Below are 21963 nucleotides of genomic sequence, written 5' to 3' on the forward strand. Positions count from 1 at the left end.
AAAAAATGGAATTAAACTGCAATGTCACAGACGTTGTTAGCAGTAATCATTAGCAATAATAACAAACTGCTATTATTAAAGGGTGAAGTTGACATAAATTTGTTCCATTAACACCATAGTACTTTTTCCATAATCTCAATGCTAGTCTACCTGATGGTGCAGTATTTTATTATGACTCTCGCAACCTGAAATTACATACATTTTAAAGAAATGTAAAACAAAAGACAATTACAATCACTCAAAGTTGTATGGTTTAAGGTACAGGGCTCCAACTTTGCTTAAAGGAACGACTACTTTCATTCCGTGTGTACTGAGACCTTGTCTACAAACACAATGAACAAATACACTCTAATAAATATAAAGAACAAAACATCAGTAGAAATTGATCTTACAACAGAGACCAGTTCTCTACTACTGAAATTTGCATTTTCCTAACTTAAAAAAAAAAAAAAGTCCACATACAAAGCAAAATAGGTAAACGGAAGTCTAAGCTGAGCAAACATTGTCCTTTGTATTCAGTGCCAGTTGTAGCGGTCTCTTGGAGGTAAATCATAATTTCTCTCTTCCTCTTCAGGTCCATAATCTAATGGCAGACCATAATTGTAATCAACTGTTACAACCGGTAATCTTTTGCCTTGTTCCATCTCTCTGGTAGGTTCACCTTGAAAAGTTTTTCTTTCATAGTCTATTGAACTACCTTCCTGGTGTACAGATGAAGACGGATGCATTGTACGTGAAGAATATGGTGCAAATCTGTTTTTTCCTCTGTTAAATTCTTCTGATGGATGCACTCTCCTATTGTCTTCTGGACAATTTGTTCGATTACTGTAAGAAGAGCAAATATGCACAATGAAGTCTTTACAAATAAAACAGTTTGTCAGTGGGCACCACTAAACTTGCATAACTCTAAACCAACAAATATTGTCTTATTTTTATTTATACCCCCTAAAATTAAAGTCTTCTCTAGTAGATGTCATGAACATTTATTTTTCAATTCTAGCAATTAAATTTAAATTTCTTCATAGTAGGTAACTCAGCTACAAAGTACTTTGTTTCAGCTGCAGTTTCTAATTAAAAGTGCCCATTTATTGAAGGTTACCTAGGGTCCATTTTTGTTCCTGAACCTGTGTTTTCATTTTTGGGAAGAATATGTAACAGTAGCTCTCTGGTAGATAGTCTCAACAGGCAATATAAATATATCTCAAATTATTTTAGTTATGTATTCTTCTGCAACAGAAGAATCTACAAAATATTATATATACACTTTTTGTTTTGGATTCTCTTTACTCTCAAGCACATTGCATACTATGTAAAGTGGAGTATAAAACCAATTCAGAACAACATTCATAATCTTAAATCTTCACCTTCAGTGAACCATAGATTAATTTTATAGAAGGGATCTCTAGTAGTACATATTCATGCCACTTGCTCGAAGTAGGTTGTATTAGATAAGGTTGCACAGAGACCACGTCCAGCTGAATTCAGCATATTTCAACGGATGGAGATTCCACAGCTATTCTGGACAACCCATTTCAGTGTCTGACTGTCCTCAAAGTAATACTTTTTTTTCCATTCAGGTTACAGAAGTTCCATTAGTCCAACAGGAGTCTGTTGCCCCTTATCCTATCACTGTGCACCATGAAGAGTCTGCCTCTCTCTTCTTTATACTCTCATTATGATATATTGTGGTAGTATTATGTGGTAGACAGCAGTTAAGAGTTAAATACAGCATCTGTACTTCAACTTTTCTGCTTACTGAAAACAGGTTTTTTTTGTATTTTATAGTAAGTCAGTTTGAGCTGTGCTTTTCATGCTAATGACTCAAGTTAGGGCTTCTCAAACCATTTCATAATGACATTCAAGCATGATATGGATGGACCACAATTTAGTCATGTAATTTGCTCAGTGTTCAGGTTTAATAGTTTAAATTGCATTTAAGCAAAAAAAAAAAAGTAAAACAAATTTTTACACTGTACACTTAATTATTTTTTTTGGTTGGATTCTGAAGTGATTGAAGTAGAAAGGTAAGTCAAAAAACAGCATATGAAATCTATTATTTACCTATAGCTTCTGTTAAAGTCATCATTATCAGACCCGTAATCTCTATGAAGCGAAGGAGATGAGGAAAAATGAGGTTCCGGTACATTTTCATGGGAAGAAAAAGATTGACTTCTGAAAATAATTGCAAGAATTGCACGTTAAGAGGAATGCAAATTATTTCAGGCCCTTGAAAAGTATTAATTAAAATTACTTCAAATGAAATTTTAATAGAAGTATCTTAACTTCATTAGTTCAACATGTCAAAATATTTCTTGGTAATGATACACTGTCCTCTGTTTCACCTGTACAATGAAAACGATTAAATCAGGCTTTACTGGCAAATATCTGAACTATGTTCTGAAAGATAAAAAAATATTTTTAAATATTATGTCAGAAACTTGACTACAGAATCCAGCAGGTTTAGTAGTAAGTGGTGTATGTATTTGGGAGAATATGATGCAACTTCAGAAGCAAAGGGATTTCTAGGAAATTATTAACTCACGAAATAAGTGAAAGTTAGACTTCCTTTTAGTATTAGAGCTTATCTCAGTTTGACTGAGGACATAAATAAAATTTCATGTCTTGAGAATTGGTGTTTAAATCTAAGTTTCTATACAAAACAAACTGGGACAAAGTTTTGTTTCAAGCTGAGTCTGAAAAAGGTAAAACACAAGCTTTAAATTAAAGAAATATAATCGTCTAGTTTAGGAAACATTGGCTTTCGAAATTACAACACTCCAGCTTAAATCAAATGCTTCCGTAAGTCAAAATGAAAAGAATTAATTAACTGATCATTCATATATGATTTTAGAAGGATTATTGTTTCAAATTTTTTTTATACTTACATATCAAAGAGCTAATTTGAAATTTAATTTAAAAGTGCTGAGCTCTACACTTTTTCTCTCTAATCCTGGCCTTACAACTAAAGTGTGATTTACCTGTCTGAACACCATTCACGTGGCAAGTCATCGTGACCAGGATGATCATGGAAAGGTCTTGGCCTTTGTCCTTGCCCTTTATTAACATAATCAAAATCTTTTAACTGAGGCTGTTCCTGTAAGTCATCATAATGCTGACAGTCATGAAAAGGTCTGCGCCTTTGTCCAGGACCTTTATTATCATAATCTCCTAGTTGCATCTCTGTTTGCAAGTCGTTGTGCGGTTGGTGATCATGGAAAGGTCTCAACCTCTGTCCGTGAGCCCGATTAACAAATTCACAATCTCCCAGTTGCACCTGTGGCTGTAAGTCATCATGGGACTGATAGTCATGGAAAGGTCTTGGTCTTTGGCCAGGACCTTTGTTGACACAATTTAACTCTTTCAACTGCATTGGAGTCTGAAATTCATCATGTGATTGGTGGTCATGGAACTGCCTCCGTCTCTGGCCACGGCCCCTGCTACCAAAATCAAACTCCTTTGACTGCATATCTTCCTGCAAATTGTTGTGGGATGGATGGTCAGGAAAAGATCTCTGCCTTTGTCCACGGCCTCTGTTAAATTCAAAGTCCCTTGAATGTCTCTCTGCCTGTAAATCATCATGGAACTGGTGTCCATGAAAAGGTCTCAACTGTTGTCCAGCTCCCTTGTTACTGAAGTCTAGGTCTTTCAGCTGCGTATCTTCTTGGTAATCGTCATAAAACTGGTGATCAGGAAAGGGCCTTCGCCGCTGTCCTGGTCCCCTGTTGTAGTCCCAATTTCTCATCTGCATTGGTGCTCTTAAATCATCTTGAGTCTGATGGTCATGAAATGGTCTTCGTCTTTGTCCAGCTCCCTTATTAATGAAATCGAAATCTCTCAATTGTATCTGTCCTTGCAAATCATTCTGAGAGTGCTCATCATAAACTCTTAATCTTTTCCCAGACCTGCAAAGAATTTCTTTCTTAAATAGAACATCTATACTCCTAAGTACAAGTTATTAATGAAAATAAGCTTTTTTAACTAAGAATTGATATGAAAGACATTGCAAGTAATATATATATACGTATCACAGCTACTAAGAATCTAAACAGTAAGAAAGATTATAAAACTTTTAAACAATGTCATAGTAGAAGCTGTGACAAGCATTCAATTTTAATTCCATAGTGCTTGTTCAACAGGCAAAACCAGTGATTCCAAATTAATTAAAAATAATTGCAGACAACTGCAGAATAATAAAGAAGGAACTCTAAAATTTTCCCAAGTAAACTAATTACTCAGCAACTTCTAATAACACACATTCCCTGTCTTCCCTTTATCTTTTGAATTTTTTCATTTTCCGTAAATATAATTTGCGTGAGTAGGCTATATTCACAAAATCTCTTTTAAATTAGAATATTTATAGGAATTCCAATGTTTCAAAACACCATACCTAGTTGTTAAAATCAGCTGACCTTCTTGTAACATTGTAATGAATTGGTACTTTAAAAACAACACACAGTAATAAATAATTATCTTTCCCACTCTGGGGAGTTTTGGCTTTTAATTTCACATTTCAGCCTATTACCCCTGAAAATCTTCATTTGGGAATCGTTCCACAGGTCCTTCCATGGCATGTGGAGGAGGAACAATATCCTCATCTGAATCCCATACATCCATTCCAAGGTTACTAGGAAGAATAAAAACAGCTCATATAAGTTATTTATTTATTTATTTCATTTATTTATTTAAACATACTACCGAGAGAGAGGAAAAAAACAAACAGAAACATTCTTCAGTTGAGAATTACAGCATTTTTTGGATGTTAAATTGAAGTTACAGGTATTCATGATTTTCTTATAGAACTTCAATCTTGTAAAACTAGTTGGGGGAGGGCTGCAGAGAAAGCAAAAAGAATACCTAAACTTCATACATTTGGAACAACATCCAAAATATATGAGACAAGCACCATACCTATTCAAAAATATGATATGGAACTAACTTAATCATAAAGTCTATAAAGCAATGATAGCATTAAAACAAGAACAAAGGGCATTCAATTAAACTAGGACAACCCAAATCACTCATATATTATTTTAAAATCAATTTAATGCTACAAGGTATCATTGGTACAAATAACTTAGTAAGACGTAAAGATTAGCTGTTCTTAGGTACAGTAGGGTGTGGATATGATAAAAATAAAGTATTTCTTATGCATCAGGATAGTCTACTACGAACAACAGAGCTGAGAACAATCTGCCACTCTGAGTAGTTTTTCCCATACTGTATTTTCCCCCTAGAACTGTTGTATTATTTTTTAAATATCTGATTCTATCAACAACAGCAGGCAGACCCGCCCTTGTAATGAAATCTTTGCAGTGGCTCTTTTCAATTTATAATGATAGAATACAGACTCAGTATAGTTGGAATAGTACGATGCAACTACAACAATGCTCAATAGTACACATCAGATTACAAAAATATTTTGAACCACAAAAGATAAACAAAGGAAGTACATTGTATTTCATGTTATTCATATCAGAAGTCTTGCAAAATATGCGTGGTTGTATATTAAATGTTTAAGAGGGGGTTAATTCTGGCTTATGAATGTGAATTCTTCAAAATACCAGTAAACATGCTGGAAAATCTTAAGCAGTAAAAAAAAGCTTTAGCTTACCTTCTCATTGGTTGAGTTCTGAGATCTGTGAGATATACAAGACCATCTATTCGATGACCTCTAGCATCACCAAAAGCTAAAGAAAAAGAGATGCGGGTCTAACGAAACGCGAGCAAACTGAGCCACAAAAATATGAAAAGGCAGGTTTCTGTTGACCATGAGATTGTGAATTTGAAAAAAAGTAATTTGCATTCATACTAATCCTGAAGTATTTATATCGATATTTTATATCAAGCTGTGATCATTGCAGCTTTTTTTTTATTTTATTATTTTAAACAATCAAAACTAGTAGTAATAGCAACCTATGACTGAAAAACCCCTTCAAAGCAAAAGAAAAAAAATTGTTAAGCAGCCAAAACATCCTCCTATGGTGCAATTTGCCATGCTCAAAACTTGTTTGGAACAGAATCAGCAGTCAGAGAAATCTTCTATGGAGGTCAGCACATGAGATAATTCTAAGGACAGTAAAACAGAATTATGGTATTTGTGAATACAATTGTAGTTAATTGTGAATTACAGCTCGACATTTGCCTTAGTTCAAAGTGTATGAAATACCTTGGATTGCTGCCTCTGGATCCCAGCCTTCAACATCTATAAGATATCTGAAGAAAAACATGGTTAGATTATTGTTCCAAAGGGCTTACAGACTAATATAAAGCCACTATCTTTTTTGAACACTGATTTTTGCTTTTATACAACCCTTACCTACATATAAGGTAGCCGGTTCTATTAATTCCATTAGTACAGTGGACACCAATGAGTTTCTCTATCAAAAAGGAAAACACAGGCTTTAATAGTTCAGAAAATAAATTTACTATGAAATTAGAGCAAGACAAAAAAAAAGTGTTGTACTTTTCTAGTAAAGCAATAATAAATAATGCTTGCTATTTACAAATTGATACTGTCACTCCTGTAAAATAACAGACACGTGGAGACAGTCTGCTGGACCTCTAGCAGCAGTTAACTCACTACTTCCAAACCTGTGAAGACTGAGATTAACTCTCCAGACCATAGGAAAAAATAAAGAGGAATGATGTCAGTGAAAGCTGCCAGCCTTCAGCCAGAACTTATCTTTCTTGAAAAGTTTATACCCATCATCTATAGACTAAAAGGAGAATAACTTATTTCTATTAGGGTGTTTCAACTGAGGTATTTCCAACAGAAATAGGGGAAACACTAATGTGGTCATGCAAGACAGTGTTAAAACCTCATCCAGACTATCCCACACATCAATGAAAAAAAATTCAAATTAAAATACATAAATAAAGGACTACCATGATTGTAATAAACATAGGGCCTAATTAATGAGAAAGGACCTAGGAAGCTTGTCTGGTCTGTAAAAACAAATTTGAGATATTATTTACAATACCAGGGGATGGAGAACAATACTTAGAACAAAGCTGGTATAAGAATGTAAGGATATATTAATAGGTTGAGAGTTTTGGGCAAGATTTTAGAAGACAAACATCAGCAGAACAAAGTTTGGGCAGGGACAAAGTACTGACAGAAAGTCTTTGAAATGGACTTTGATAAATTTTTGAATGAGATACTCTACAACTGTTTGCCACAGAATAGGACTGTCATGTTATCACACAAATTTATTCTAGGTTGGTGTCCTAACCCTTCAGAACTTATTAAAAATTATTTGTAAGAAGAATCCTGAGAAATTTTACGGGTAGTCTGAAACAGAGAGCAAGTTACAATGAAAGTTAACATAAAAATGAAAGTTCTCACATCTCTGTATTTATATAAACCCTGCCAAAACAGTCTTACTAGCTGGAACAGTAACAAATTAGGAATTGATTCTCTTGATTCTGAGAATAATAATTAATTAGATTTAAATACAGACTATGCTTTGTATCATTGAAAGAATCACTGGATCAAAACAAGAAGGAAAAAATAATTTCCAAGTAAGTTTCCTAAGGCCAAAAAAGAGCAAAGGAAGAACCTGCACATTAACTTTCTGAATAAGGACAAAACCATCTTCTTACGCTTTTTAATTTTCCCACCACTTCCAGTTTAAGCTCTCATACCTGAGATTTAGATCAGAGCTCTTTCATTCAACAGAGCTGACCTTCCACTGCAAAACAACAGTTATATTCTGCAGCAAAAACTGTACGTACTTGGAAATTTAAACTATATTTTCTCACAGAAAATGCCAGAGTAACCATAGCAATTAGTATGAAAAAAGTCTGAAGGAATGGTTCTTCAATATCAGATAAATGAACAGTTAAAATCTGTAGCAAATAAAGTGAGAAGGTAAAAGCTGCAAACAGGCTGTGGCAAAGTGCTTGCAAATTTATTTCCCTGAAAAGCGCTTGTATCATTCCAGGGAGAATTGTACTAATGCAAAAACCCTAAAACAGCAACAGATCCACACTGTGGAAACCCTGATGTTGTGTCTGCAAAACGATTTTTAAGAATTGCTAGGATATGAGGGCAATAATGGGTTCATAATTCAGAAAACTGCTATGTCAGACTAAATGGGCTCCATTAGGTCGCCCACAAATATCTGTGCCCAGTGCCATCAGAGAAACCCTGTGCTATTTAAAACATCCATAATGGGCCGGCAGTTGTGATACTGAACTGATGGAGGACAACTTGAGTGAGACAGATAAGTCTTATTTCTATTGAGTACTATGTCAGCTAGGTGGAGGCAATTGATTTAAACCTTGTGAAACAGGTACTTAGAAGGTGGAGTTCAGGTGAGGGCATTCAACAAGCACTGGACAGGGAAGACTTCCCCAGCACAATTACAGAAGTATAATAAAAAAGCATAAATACAGCAGCATCAAGGAGTACAAAAAGGACAAACCTGAGATCCCAGATGTCTTAAAGAATCTACTGTAATTAATATATGATGCAGTTACCACTGAAATAAAAATTTTGGTCTTTTACAGCTTAAGATGTTGATATTTACCGTTTCCTGCATTTTCCCACAGGAATTTTCTGACCCACTTTTTGAACTGTAGGATAGTAGCATTATCAGGGACTTCAAGTCCAACAGTGTAAAGTTTCTTGTACTGCACACTTTTAGGTAAGTCCTAGCAACAAGAAGAAAAAAATAGCGAACATTATTGACATCATGCATCAAGGGAAAACCTTAAGCAATATCTAAAATAATGCCCATGAAAAACAGTAGTTCAAATACTGTGTAGAAACTGAAAATGCTCTTGACATGACTCTAGAGACATGCTCTCAGAAACTACCATTTGCATTTCTGTTATAAAGACCTGATCTCAAAGAAGAGTTTCTACACAGGCCTTACTTATCCCTGACCATAAGGCAGAACATTAACTAAAGAGAGCAGATTCTTGTAATTCCATTCTAACACATTTAACAATTATTAGCAATACTTACCCTTCCCAACAACAACCATATACACACATATCTGCACCCTAAGCATGTCAAGTTGATGTACATTCAAAAATTAACATTCAGTTATAACAATTCTATTTATTTTCCTTTTCAGTAGGAAGCAATCAAAATTGTTTGGACTATACAGGTAACAAATTTGAAATGAAGTAATTTTAAAATGCATACTTTCCACTGAAGACGAGTAAATAAACTACTAAAAAAGCCCACCTTAGGCATAAATGAGAATGTCTTCAGGATACAGGCTGCAAGTCTTCAGCATCTTTTCTGCAGTGCTTAGCACTGAAGTCTTTATCCATTATTCTAAGCAACCATAATACAAATAAGCCACAAATGTAACTAGCCGGGGGAGAGAGTTATTTCCTCTGTGATAAAACATTTGGTTTCTATTAGAGCCACAAAGTTTAGATGGCTCAACTTGTCCATTCAAGATGAGCAAATGCATAAATACTTTAAAACAAATACGGCAGCAGCTACTTTACTTTGTTATTATTCTTGCATTACCTTAACTTCATAGTATCGTGTGGTATATGTTAAATCAATAATTAATCCAAGCTCCACATTTAGGGCTTTCATTGCAGCAATCAAGTCTTTTGGTGTAAATTTCTGGGTTGGGGTAAGCCTCTGGTTAATTGCCTACAATGAAAATGCAAAAATGTGCTTAATTTCTAATAACAAAACATTTGTAATATTCAGCCACTTTAAACAAGAAAACACCAGTTTATAAAAGGGAATGTTTACACTATCAAAACCATATCCATGTTTTATACAGATTAAGAAATGAAAAGGAACCAAATAACAAGAAATCAAGAATTTGTTCCTATTCAGATGAAAAGGCAACAAAATGTGGAGGAACTTCCATTTGCACAACATTAGCAAACATTATTTAAGTACTGATTTGACAGTAAAAAATCCTACAAAATGCTGCATATATAATATACACTAATTTTTATATATATATATACACACACTGATTAAGTAACTACACAGGAAAAAGCAAAGCACCCTAACCCTTTTCCCCTAAAACTTATTGTACAAAACCAACTGTACAATAGCACAAAATTAACTGCGTATTTCACAGAAAACACTGTGATAAGTTGTGATATCAGAGTTCACTTATTCTAAAGGTTTTCACTTTCTCCCCATGTTATGCAGGCATTTTTATCCTTGCTTCATCTCTTGGTAAAATGTATTTGCATGTATAGAACTGTAAAATTATTACATATGTAGCACTGGAAATATTAAATAAGACTAAAATACAGTGGCTAAAAAAGCTGCATGTTGGTGAACAATGAATAATTAATTTCATTTTGACAGACACATTGGAAAAATTGTTTACTCACCCTATTGTAGCTGTGGTTTTTGAAACGTGTTCTCCATTCTAGGTATGAAAATGCCTCATGCGCAAAACTGGATTTTCTCTGAATAGTGAGCTGTTCACTGTGAGAGCCTTTTGACACAGGCTCTGTTACAACCAATAAAGACAGTGGCAAAACAGACGCAGCAGCCTCAACCACCTCTCAGTTCCTTTGTCAATAAGAAATTCAAGTAGACTGTACTCAGAACTAATGGAAAGGAAGGCAGCCACAGACCATACACCTCTGAGAACCACAGATGCTATAGTGTAACTAACTATTCCATCTTTTGACTGTACAGATTCTAATTTAAGATGCTAGCAAGCAATTTGAGTCAAGTTGAGAAACAGATGCAGGAATTCTCATTAAAGAATAAACAGCAGGACATTCCCAAGCTAATGTATGATTAGGAAGCTTGAGCTAAAAAAAGTAGCGTAGAAAGCACATAGAAGTATTCAGTTCTAAGTATTCCAAAAATTGGTGTACTGCTGAAAAAACAGTGGAGGTTGTCTAAGTTCCAACAAAATGAAGAGTAGTCAGTCATCTCTCAGCTACTCAGCAGTGTTTTTTAATAAAATTTGCAACTGAATTTACTAACTTTGAGGTGACAAAACACGAGTCCGCACAAGTCTGTGATAGAACTTGAAAGAATTTTTTCTTCTACTATGTGAACCCACACTTAACATTGAGGGGAAACACAATTTTAAAAAACTAAGACACCTGTAAACATATTGCTTGGTTGAGTAAACTGTCAAATGTGTTATGAAAGACTATGTATTGAAAGAGTATTTGAGATTTTCTGAAAAACTCATCAGGAATTCTGCGAAAATATCTACCCTTTTATGATCTCTGGCTAATGAACTCCTTCCAGGCTATCACAGAAGATACAGGGGAAGAGTGAGCTACTGGGGAGTTGGTGATGAAGTATCTTTCTCTGAAATCTGGAGAGACAAGGAGCTTGAAAAATATGCAGTGAAAAAATCCTGTCTAGAGCAGTATGTCTGTGCAAAAAAATGGTGCTGGATCAAGTGGAATTAGAGGAGCTGCTGATGCAAAAATCTCTCCTACTTAAACAGCAAAGAAGTTAATTATAAATCTACTGAATCTTATATCCACCAGTGGATAGATCTACCCTCTGGCGATCTCTGGTAGAAGACGCGGCTGTTGTGTGCTCCATCAGTACCATGGAGAATATGACCAATATCAAGTCTGAGATCTTTGGTGTCAAAGCAATAAAAACATCATACTGAAGCTGTGTGAAAGCAGCTAAGGAAGCGAACACTGTGAGCATTCCACTTCAGTCATTGTTAACAGAAGTGAACTGAATGGTGACTGAAAACATAATGGGCATTAATATACCGTAATAATAATTTTTTGTGTGTGGGCAAACTGCAGACAATAGCTTAGACAGAATATTTACTATTAACTGCTAAGATTATGTCTAGCTGTTGAATGTTAAAAGAGCTTAGAAAATTCTTTCCTGTGTATCTGAAGCAAGGACTTGTAAGAGTTAATTTGCACAGCACTTTTAAGTGTTAATTTATATCGAAGGGCAAATTTGCAACCCTATCCCTCAATCCACCAAAGAACTGATGAATTGAAAAAAAGCCAGCCTCCACATTTTGTCCTGTCATAAAAAACGTATAGAACTGGCTCAGTGTATTTAATAGATTAAGACATTACTCCATCTTAGTAAGAATCTAATGGAGGTACTAACACATTAATCAAATAAATCTACAAATACTGCATTTCTCCATATCACTAGAAGTTTTTGCTTACAGAACTGGTAGTCTGGATCTCTAATCTTAAAAAGTACTGCAGTAGCTGGAACCTTTTAATAGCCTGATTTCTGTAAACTTGTACTTGGGCTTATATTGCCTGGATTGTTATTTGTATCATAAGCCCCTCCATACTGATAATTGGGCTTCTGTCGTAACAGTCAAGAAAAGATGTTAAATAAGATCATGAATTTAGGCCACTAAATTAATCAGCGATCTAATCAATTTTGCTGATTGGTTAGAAACAAGACTGTATGATTTTCAGAAGAATAAAAGTGTAACATCAAACACAAACTTTAAAAGAAAGAGAAAAGAATATATTATGTACATAAAGCCATTGTTAAATGACTGGACTGATTTTTTAAAGACCACAAAATATTTTTTCATAAAACTTTCCAGAAGCTTGCATGAATATTAATGCCATTCATTACTTTTGCATTGTATTTAGTAGAGACAATCTGTAATTACTGTTTATACATACCCCTTTTAAAGGTACTTTAAATGCAATAAATCTAGTTCCTGGTATAGGCTGTCCAACTGGTGTCAAGCTCCGCCATCTGCAATTAAGTAAACATTTATTATAAGTATTTTCAAACAACATGATTCAACAGAAGATGCGTAGCTCCACGTAAAACTTCTAAAATAAGGATATCTCCTCTTTGGATTAAAACTTTGGTAAAACAGTACATAAAAATAACGCCTCTCTAAAATTATAATAGTTATTTCAAACTATGTGTATCTCACATATCAGGAAACCCTATCATATTTAATACAGCTTTAATGTAATAGTTATTTAACACTTCTCCAATCATAAATGATAGTTGTCTTTTTTTTTTTTTTCCTATGATGGGCCATGCAGCCTACTAGCATAACATATTAACCTTTAGATTTCCAAACAACAGGATCCAATGGTTCTTAAATTCCTTGACCACATGATCAAGCAGTTGTAACTGATGTGCACAAGAGTTTAGAAAAAATGATCACTTTAATCTTTATAGATATATAAAATATATATTTTTTAAATCCATCATCAAATAGTAACCTGTTTCACCAAGAAACTAAGATCTTTTTAGAATTACTATAATAAATATTTGTCTTGTTATGGTATTATATATCTGAACACAATTAATAGATCTGCATTCTTGTGGGAGAAATGAAAGAGAGTTGCCCAGAAGATGGCAGAAGAATATCAACAGACTGTTACTACTGGACTGATCAGCTTAGTTAGCATGCCACACAATTTACATAGAGACACTTCTATTGTTTGCAAATCTAAAAGCAGGAGACATAATAAAAGGAATCTTTACTGTCCATAAAGCACTGTTATAAACAAAATACTTCTAATATACATTGTGCATGATTGCTGTTATCATACAGTAGAGGTATGTCTCCAAATCTGCACTTATTCCACAAAGTGGTATTGAGATATTGTCAGTACATTTGAAAACAGTCTTTTTCCTTCCTTCTTTTTCAACTTCCAGAAAGCTTCATCCCCTCAAAATGTTAGGGCAGTACTTACAAACAAGTAGTGCCAGTATAAAGTAAAGGGTATGGCTCAACAGGTAAAAATAAGTCTTTTTGTATCATAGTTGACAGAAGTTTTTCCACTTGGCTGAATCAAGCACCTTTAAAAAGTTGCTTAAATAACAATGTTAGTCACTATTGTTAGTTACTTAAATAACAATGAAATGCTAAGTTTACTTTCATTAAAAAATATAAAGCTAGGTTTTGCAAATGCGTTCACTTCGTAATATGCTTCTTTTTCAAAGCAACAGCCTTTGCTGGACTTTCTCTTGGCACTTTGCAAAATCCGAAGAATATTCCATCACACAAAAATGTAGCAAAAATCACTTCAGTAACATGAAGATTTGTTACAACACTCGAAATGCTAGTAACTCCAAAACCATGAAGAACTGGTGGTCACAAATTCTGCAGTACGCTTGAAGAAACCCTGGATGTATCGTATTTCAGAGATACCAGTATTTTTAAAGCATATGAAAAACTTTATGTGAAAAGTCTATTAGCAGATCGATTTTACCTTCATTGAGGTGAGTTACTAAATTTTGTTGTAAAATGAGAAAAACAGCATCTGAAACTGTTTCACTTCTCTTAGTTTAAGACAGATAAATGGTACATGAATCAATTAAGATCACAAAAGTATTAGTATACAGAAAATATTACTGAATCTAACAAAAAACAACAACATAATGAAGCATCCTGGTGATAAGAAGTGCTCGATTCAAAAAGACTACAAAAACCTGTGAAATCTGCCCTGCACATAGCTTGATCTTATCTAATTCACGTTATAAACCACTCTGTGATTCTGTGATCATCTTAAAAAGATACTACATGCTGTAAGCCATGTTTAGATGTATATTTAATCTGAACTACTGTTAAAATTAATGGGAAGATCAGGTTTAACAACAACTCCAGCCTCTTGCTATTTTTAATAATTCTGGAAATTACATTTCTTTATTTAAAACTTTTGCTCATTTCCAAATAAAATTAGAAGATGGCCTGTGTCTAGGGATACAGAAACTAGTGCCAATAACACTAAAACGTATGACATACTTTACAAAAGTAGGATTTAACTGGCCAAGCAGCCAGAGGCCATATTCACATATACATGTTTAAAAGCATTCTGAAGGAAGGCAGACGTTAAGCATCCCAGCCACAAAAGACCAATCAGCCTATGTAGGAAGACAGCTGGATATCATAGGTTAGAAAATCAGGTCTTCTTTAACCAGCTTTCTCTTGGAAAACCATGAGTGGAAATCTACAACGATTATCGTAAATTCCAAGCAACTAGAAGCCAGCAAGAAGTTATTAGAGATGCTCACAAATCTTATTTGCTATAATTAGCAATGTAACAGAAAGACTTTGCAAAATTCTGAACTTTTCATCAATCCTCTCAAGACTTCTGCAAAATCAGCAAGTAATGCAAATGCTGCTGGCAGCTCTATAGTAGAAAATGAGCAGAAGACATTCTTTATCAGAAAATGTAAAGTGTATATGTTGCATGTTACCTTTATAATAATAATAAAATTCAGGATACTGATGAAGAACTAAAGATGATCTTCAAAAAAACCAGCAGATCAAAATTAAGCAAAAATTGTCTAAGGAAATGAACTCAGTTATTTCTGTGGTTGACAAAGGAATATGGTTGGGAAGTAAAGGTGGCAGGGCCTAAGTAAAACTCTTAAAGTCTTAAAGTTCAGATCTAGGCATTAGCAATTATAGAGGGCATAGCTCTGCCCATAGAACTGATGGCATTCACATTAGAAAGTTGTTGTGGTAGGAGTCTAAGGTGGAATCACATAACAGTTACACACTGCGCACACACAATGCATTTATAATTAGAGCATTATTTCTCTTAAGTTTTCAAATAGGTAAACAATCCATGGACTACACACAGACCAAGATCTGAAAGGCAACAAAATGTAAATTATTTAATTATTTGCCTTTCCCAGTTCAGTATCATGTTTTGTCTTCGTCACTTCCCAACTACTATCAACTATCACAGAGCTGAGGCAGAATTTTGCCCATACAATTGCTTGCTTAACAATTCAGGTGTTTTTACAATTCTGAAGCCTATTATGAACATCTTATGATTATGAACCTACCTTGGAAAGTGAATTCCTAATCATTCAAAAAGGATAACATAGTAGCTGTAGAGAAACTTGAGTATGAAATACCAGGAGCTGCAGCAAGACCATTTAGAAAATACTAGTTGCAATCTCCCTTCCTTTTTGGCTGCTGGTACTACATGATATACACACAGCTCTATTTTCCAAGTAGCTTCTATAGATGCCACAACTGATAACAGTCTGTTGAAGAAAAGACACCCCTAAAAGGTCTATACATGCTTTCAAGACAGAACACAATGCACTGGTCAAAAGCAGATGGAAGAGAATATAGAGAGCTGTTAATCATCTGTTAAAACAGATTTCTCCCTTTGCTTTACTTCAGCCTGTGTCATAGCTTGCAAAAAGAACAGTGAATGTGGATGTAAAGCACAGAAGAAAAGTCTCCTTCCCATATCTGTAAGTAATTGCATAGCTTTGCACTTGTGGTGGTGTATTGAAACACTAAAGCCGTGCCTTAAGAGCTGCATGGCAATGATACAATCATTACTCAGGTATTGTAAGTAGTTTCTTCCAATACCACATTTTTTAAATGCAAGCATTCTATGCCCAATAGTACGAAGCACTTTTACTTTACAATTAAACTCTCGCATTACTGTAATCTTTCTCTCCCATCCACCCTTGAACATGCATTTCATAGACCAAAATACAGAATCAGTTATGCCAGTCTTTAACACTGTTGTAAATGAAATGCTGATGTTTTTAAGTCTGCACTACAATAACTCAGTTAAAAAAGTATGTTCACAGTGTATAGGCAAAAATAATGCAGTTTTGTCCTTATAATAAAATGACCCCACTCCTCGGATTTTTTTAGACCCTTTAAGGAAAACACATAATAAGGTGGTATTTCTGCAGATGCTTTTCAAAACTGAAATCTGACTTTATTAAATTATACTCACAGTAGGACTTGGGATGCTGATGCGCACACATATATAAAGCTGTAAAACCATCACAGCATTTTGTGATAGCTCATTAGGTGGCTTGAACTCCCTCTACTGGCTAGTTGTCCCCTAAAACACCATCATACACAACTACTTAAGGACAACCCTGTTTCAGACACTGAATAACTTGAAATTGACACCATGGTGGAAACTTCAGTGGAACAGATCACTTGAATCCCTCTCTTATAATACATCTCATTTTGTTATAAAATTATCTCTCTAGTGTGACTTTATAGGACTGAGAATGCAATGGATACTGCACACCTTATCTCTGCTCCGAGACTTTACTGGGAAAAGGGAGAAATAATTTTTACTATGAAGGAGTGCAGGAAGTCTTACTTCCAGTCTACCTCCTCCTCCCACTGCTGGAGCAAAGACTGTGCAAAAAGCATACCATCAAACATTCTGGGCTAGGACAGAGTGACAGGGACACAAGAACAAGACTTGGCCAAGAAGAACAAGGTGTAAGACCTGTACTGCAGATCTAGTGGCGAAATTGAGTATTAATACTTCTTTAGGTCCTGAGTACACTCAGAGTTCTGATACCAGCAAAGTTGCTCAGTGCTGAAACACAACCGTTACCTGCAGGTAACTTTAGTTATGCTGCAGACATTGTATCATAAAAGGTGATAGTAATTAGTTTATGATTTTAAAAATTACGCCAGTTCTTGTTTAGTTGTGCTATCTCTAGCTAACTTACAGCTTAAGTGAAACCTCAAATTTACTGTATTGCTTTAATTAACATAAAGGAATTTGGATTAATGCTGTTAAGAGCTGTATACAGAATTGAGGCAGTAATGAAAGACAATCTGTAAAAATGGCTATGTGTAGACTGACTTTCTTTTGCTTATCTACTACAGGGTTTCTCTTGCACTATCATTAAAAACAAAAAAATTACTACTAGGTTTACTGTTATCACAGTGCTGTGGTATGATTGAGGTCTTATCTCCATAGTAAGATATTGTCTGAACTGGTCCCTGTCCTATAGCGTACCACAATCTCACCTCTTCCAACAACTACTTCTGGGGTGAGTAAATTGCATGTGTAGCATCACCTAGATTAAAATTAGGTTTCTTTCATTTCTTTTCCAGGGCTCATTGCTTTTTTCTTGCTCTACTAATCTAATTTACAGAGAAAAAAACTACAATATACTGTGGTAGCACAATGATATCAATATAGTGCTGCATGAGATGAGCAGACTGACAAGTCCTTCAACTTTACTGCCCAAATCCTCATACTGTGGATGTCTGGCCTGATTTGTTAATAGTATCAAGAATAAGCATCTGAGTAAGTTGAAAACACTTCAGTATCACGAGTAACAGGAGTATCATCAGTTAACTCTAGCTTTACAACCCGTTACTCCACAGCAGACGTTCTCCTCCTTGAAAGAGGCACAGGTGTTAGTTTCTAAGCACAGAAGCCAAAAGCAGAGTCCATTGCTTCTTCCATACTTACAGAAGAAATGCATACAGCCTAAAAGCAGCTCCAGCTCAAACGCAATGGGAAGAATGGATAAATAAGCACCTGATGCACGACAAATGTTTTCATAATTTCTATGTATATGGAGAATACAAGCCCAACAGTTACACTTTCAGGCTTTCTCTGTTAATGCTTGCAAGCCTAACCCACTTCAGTTCAATTTTTTGTGTCTACTTTCTAACCGAATTTTCACAGAAGCTTAAGTAGCTTTTTCTTAAATTCTATTCTAATTTTAATCCCTGAGTTTGCCTGCTATGAAAAAAAATCAGTTTCTTGAAGTTTTTTTTTTTTAATTTTGCGTAATTTTTGTTTCTATTCTTTGCTTTTAGACTACCATACTTTACAGGAAAATATGCTTTTTGTATTTTATTGCTCCTCCTAAGCCTGTTAATAAACTTTCCCTGAAACCTGGATAATGTCCACCCTTCCTAAAAAAAAAAAAAAAATTTATTTTTTCCATTACAATGTGCCCTTCTATCTCAGCACATATTTTTACCCAAGAAGTTTGTACTGCTATTAGCAGTAACACACAGGTTCAACTTTTAAACCTGGACTTCCTTTGACATTTTTTTAATAGAATTGAATAGAACCATGTTTGTTTTAACTGAGACCATTTTGTGGTCCCCATATGCACTCCCACTCAAGTCATCAGAAAGACAGTAGAATAGTGCTTGCTTATAGTTATTTTCATTGATCAAACGTTTTTGTTGTCCTCTTGTATAACAAAACAAAAAAACCTACTGGATTGTCTTTCTGAGCCTGAATGTTCTTGATCACATGCATGCAACCACCTGCTCCCATCTTATCTGCTCTTCCCTGACTCTTGGTAGCAAATGTGAGTAAGGACAGACTACACTCCAGTACCCCAGATAAGTATGCGCTTGAGGTTAAGGTTAGGAAGAAGGGACTCCATTTGGCCGATGAAGGAGACGTGCTCATAGACAGGTTTGAGCATTATACTCACCTAAGGGACGAAGGGCTGGGCTGTCTTGGAGAAGATACCTACCTTACCTGGCAGTAAGTGGTGAAGATGCTTGTGCCAAGCAAGCACCTGGGGCAGCAAGTGCCCCTTCTCTGTGGGCAGGACTGTGCCCGCTCCTGCCTCTCTTAGTGTGAGGGATACTTACCCATCGGGGATAGTATTCTTCTTTACCATGCTGAAAGCAGGAGCAGGCAGAGCAGGAGACAACGGTGAAAGTGCGCACTGCAGCAAAGGAGAGAGAACCGCGCAGTTAACACGGTGCTAATCTCTTTCTGCATCAATGGGCCTTTTCACAGAGCTGACTCTCAAGGTAAAATAAACGCAACTGTCAGCTCGAAGCCATCCTGAACGAGTTCTGCCGCTTGCAAGCTAGCCTACTTTCTCCACTACTACGGTACAACAAAAGGGAAAGACAACAACTCACCTCTCCTCTCCAGGAGGCCAAAAGAACCGGAGAGGAGAGGCGGCAGGCTGCTAACTCTAGCAGCAGCGCTGCAGGGACGGAGGTCTTGCTGGCAGCCCCGCTGCGGCGGCTCGGAGCAGCCCTCTCTGCCCCTGCGCTCCCGGAGCGAGAACTCTCGTCTCAACGAGCAGAAACTCCGGGCAGCTGCAAGAGGCGAGGCCGGCGCCTCAGCGAGGGAAGGGCGAGCGCCTGCCCCGCTCTAACCCCGGCGGGTCCGGCACCGCCGGGTCCTGGGCACCGCCAGCACCCGCCGGGGCCGGGAGCCCCCCCTGCGGCGGAGGGCCCATGCCCGCCGCTCCAGGGCGGCCGCGGCTCCCTCCTCAGAGCCGCCACCGAGGCGGGGAGCCCCGGGCTGGGACACCTCGGAGGCGGCTGAGCCGAGGGGAGGGGAAAAGAACGAGAAAAAAAAAAAGCGAGATAAGGGCAAAGGGGAGGTCGCGGCCCAGCGGCGGGGGGGCGGGCTGTGGCGGGGGGGGCGGGCTGTGAGGAGAAGGGCACGACTCGCTGACGGGGGAGGCCCGGGCGCCGGGGAGGAGCGGGGCTGCGGGCGGCCCGTACCCTGACAGGATCCCCCCGGCGCACGAAGGCTGGGCCGAGCCGGGCCGCGCAGCACCTTCCCCACCGGGGCGCCACTGCGCCTGCGCGCCGCCCGGCCCGGCTTCGGCGCGGCGGGCAGGAAAATGGCACCGGCTCCTCCGCAGCCGGGACGGCCAATTGCGAGATGCTGCGCGTGCGCGGCGGGCCCGGGGGCACGCGGTGGGGGGGGGAGCCACTGGGCGCATGCGCGTCGCACGGCGGGGGGCGAGGGGGTGGGGGTGAGGTTGAGGGGTTTGTCGTGGGGTGCTGCAGCTCGGCGGGGACTCTGAGGGGATGTGGCTCTGGGCTCTTCCCCTCGCTCCCACCGCGTCTGCTTCTCCGCCTCCTCGTTCCCCCTCGTTTTTCCAGTGACCCCCTGCTGGACCGCCCGCCTCGTAGGCAGCCTGCAGCCCTTCAGCTCCCTCCAAATGTCTGGTTTAAAACATGTAGGTGGTTGGCAGCTTGGGGTTGTTAGCGTACAAATGCTGCGAAATGATTTCAGAGTTTGTGCACTTTCCGTTTGCTTCTTAATAAGAGAATTTGACAGAGTTGAGTCTCCTTGTGGAGAAGTTCCTTGCCGTACGTTTGATGATGCTGCTGCTTAATTGCAGAGCTGCAATGTAGAATGAAAACATTGTGCTGGTGTTAGAGAACGGCACAGCCCCTCTATTTCTGTGTGTCAAGACAGTACAAATATTTTTAAGACTGGTATATTGCGTATGTCAGCAGTCTTCTTGTAAAAGGTTAGTGTACTGAAGAAAAAGCCATCCTTCTTTCTGAAATATACATGTTAGTTTCTTATTGTCACTTTTGCTCCTTTATTGCAAACGTTAAAGCATTGCTTATATAGCTTCTGCTTTGTTTACTCAGCTGAACTGAATCTGCTCTGAAGCAGTGGCCCTTTTCAGACTGTACGTGTTAAACTGCCTTTGTTTTTTAATGCAGACACTTAAAACAATGGGTTGTGATCAAAAAAAGGAAAAGTTATGAGGTAAAATAATTAAGGGGAATAATTTAAAAATAAACTACCAGATTCCATATTTTTGTTTGTACTAGTATAAATAAGAATTAGAAGAGTATATAGCAAAGCGTGAGTTCCACAAGTGTTTTGTTTTGCAAGACGTCTTAACTTTCCCACTTTTTTCTAAATGCACGTAGGAAAGGTTTCACTTCACATTTTGCTAAATCAGTGAAATGAGAGCAGAAATTCTCCAGCTAATGCTTTAGAAATAAGAGTTCAGGTTAGAAACACAGCAGTAATCTTTTTGTTACACACAAGAATAGAAATAGTTTCATATTATTTGAAACCAAAAGCAGTCCCACCCCCAGCTCCCCAAAACTCAATATGAAACTGAGAGACTGTGGCGTTATCCCCTGTTGAATGGTCAATCTTAACTAAATCTAACTGATGTATGCAGGGAAATAATTCTTCACTACCACTGAGGCATGACTGGTTTAACCAAGCAACTGTGCGTTGCAACTAAATGCTTGGTTTTCTGCACTGCTGTGTAATGATGTCTTAGCATTTGGCTCCTAAGCAAACTGAAATGGTCAGTACAGAGTGGAGTGGGCCATAGGGGGCCTTGCCTTTTTTTTTTTTTCTTTTAGAGAAAAGGATATAGGGAAACAGGTTGTACTGTTTTTATGAAATCATTTGAGTTGCAACTACATTGCAAGAAAACAAGAAGAGGTTGTATCTGCTGAGAGGAAAATTGTTTTTAGAAAATTAAATTGGCACTGTATCTTTTAATTAGTTGGA

The 21963-nt window shown here is 37.2% G+C and overlaps 1 protein-coding gene across 1 annotated transcript; it reads right to left on the reverse strand.

Moving 5' to 3' along the window:
* Positions 1-141: 141 nt before the first annotated feature.
* Positions 142-20606, reverse strand: LOC310902455 (uncharacterized protein). Its single transcript, XM_083844000.1, has 12 exons — positions 20187-20606; positions 19311-19387; positions 12601-12676; positions 9491-9622; positions 8532-8655; positions 6317-6377; positions 6167-6213; positions 5612-5687; positions 4523-4624; positions 2979-3902; positions 2062-2172; positions 142-825 (listed from the first exon to the last, which is right to left on the reverse strand). Exons 2-12 carry the CDS (start codon positions 19337-19339, stop codon positions 516-518), a joined length of 1992 nt encoding a protein of 663 aa, XP_083700126.1. The 5' UTR covers positions 19340-19387; positions 20187-20606; the 3' UTR covers positions 142-515.
* Positions 20607-21963: the final 1357 nt, after the last annotated feature.

Source organism: Anser anser, assembly GCF_964211835.1.
Source record: "Anser anser genome assembly, chromosome: 7".
NCBI lineage: Eukaryota > Metazoa > Chordata > Aves > Anseriformes > Anatidae > Anser > Anser anser.

What these genes read in the sequence shown, in the direction of transcription:
- LOC310902455 (XM_083844000.1), bottom strand. Translation starts at nt 19,339, where the DNA reads ATGGTAAAGAAGAATACTATCCCCGATGG. An exon ending in CACGATACTATGAAGTTAAG is followed by an intron (nt 8,656 to 9,490) that starts GTAATGCAAGAA and finishes TCTTGTTGCTAG; the next exon opens with GACTTACCTAAAAGTGTGCA. An exon ending in CCAAATGAAGATTTTCAGGG is followed by an intron (nt 3,903 to 4,522) that starts GTAATAGGCTGA and finishes AATTCTTTGCAG; the next exon opens with GTCTGGGAAAAGATTAAGAG.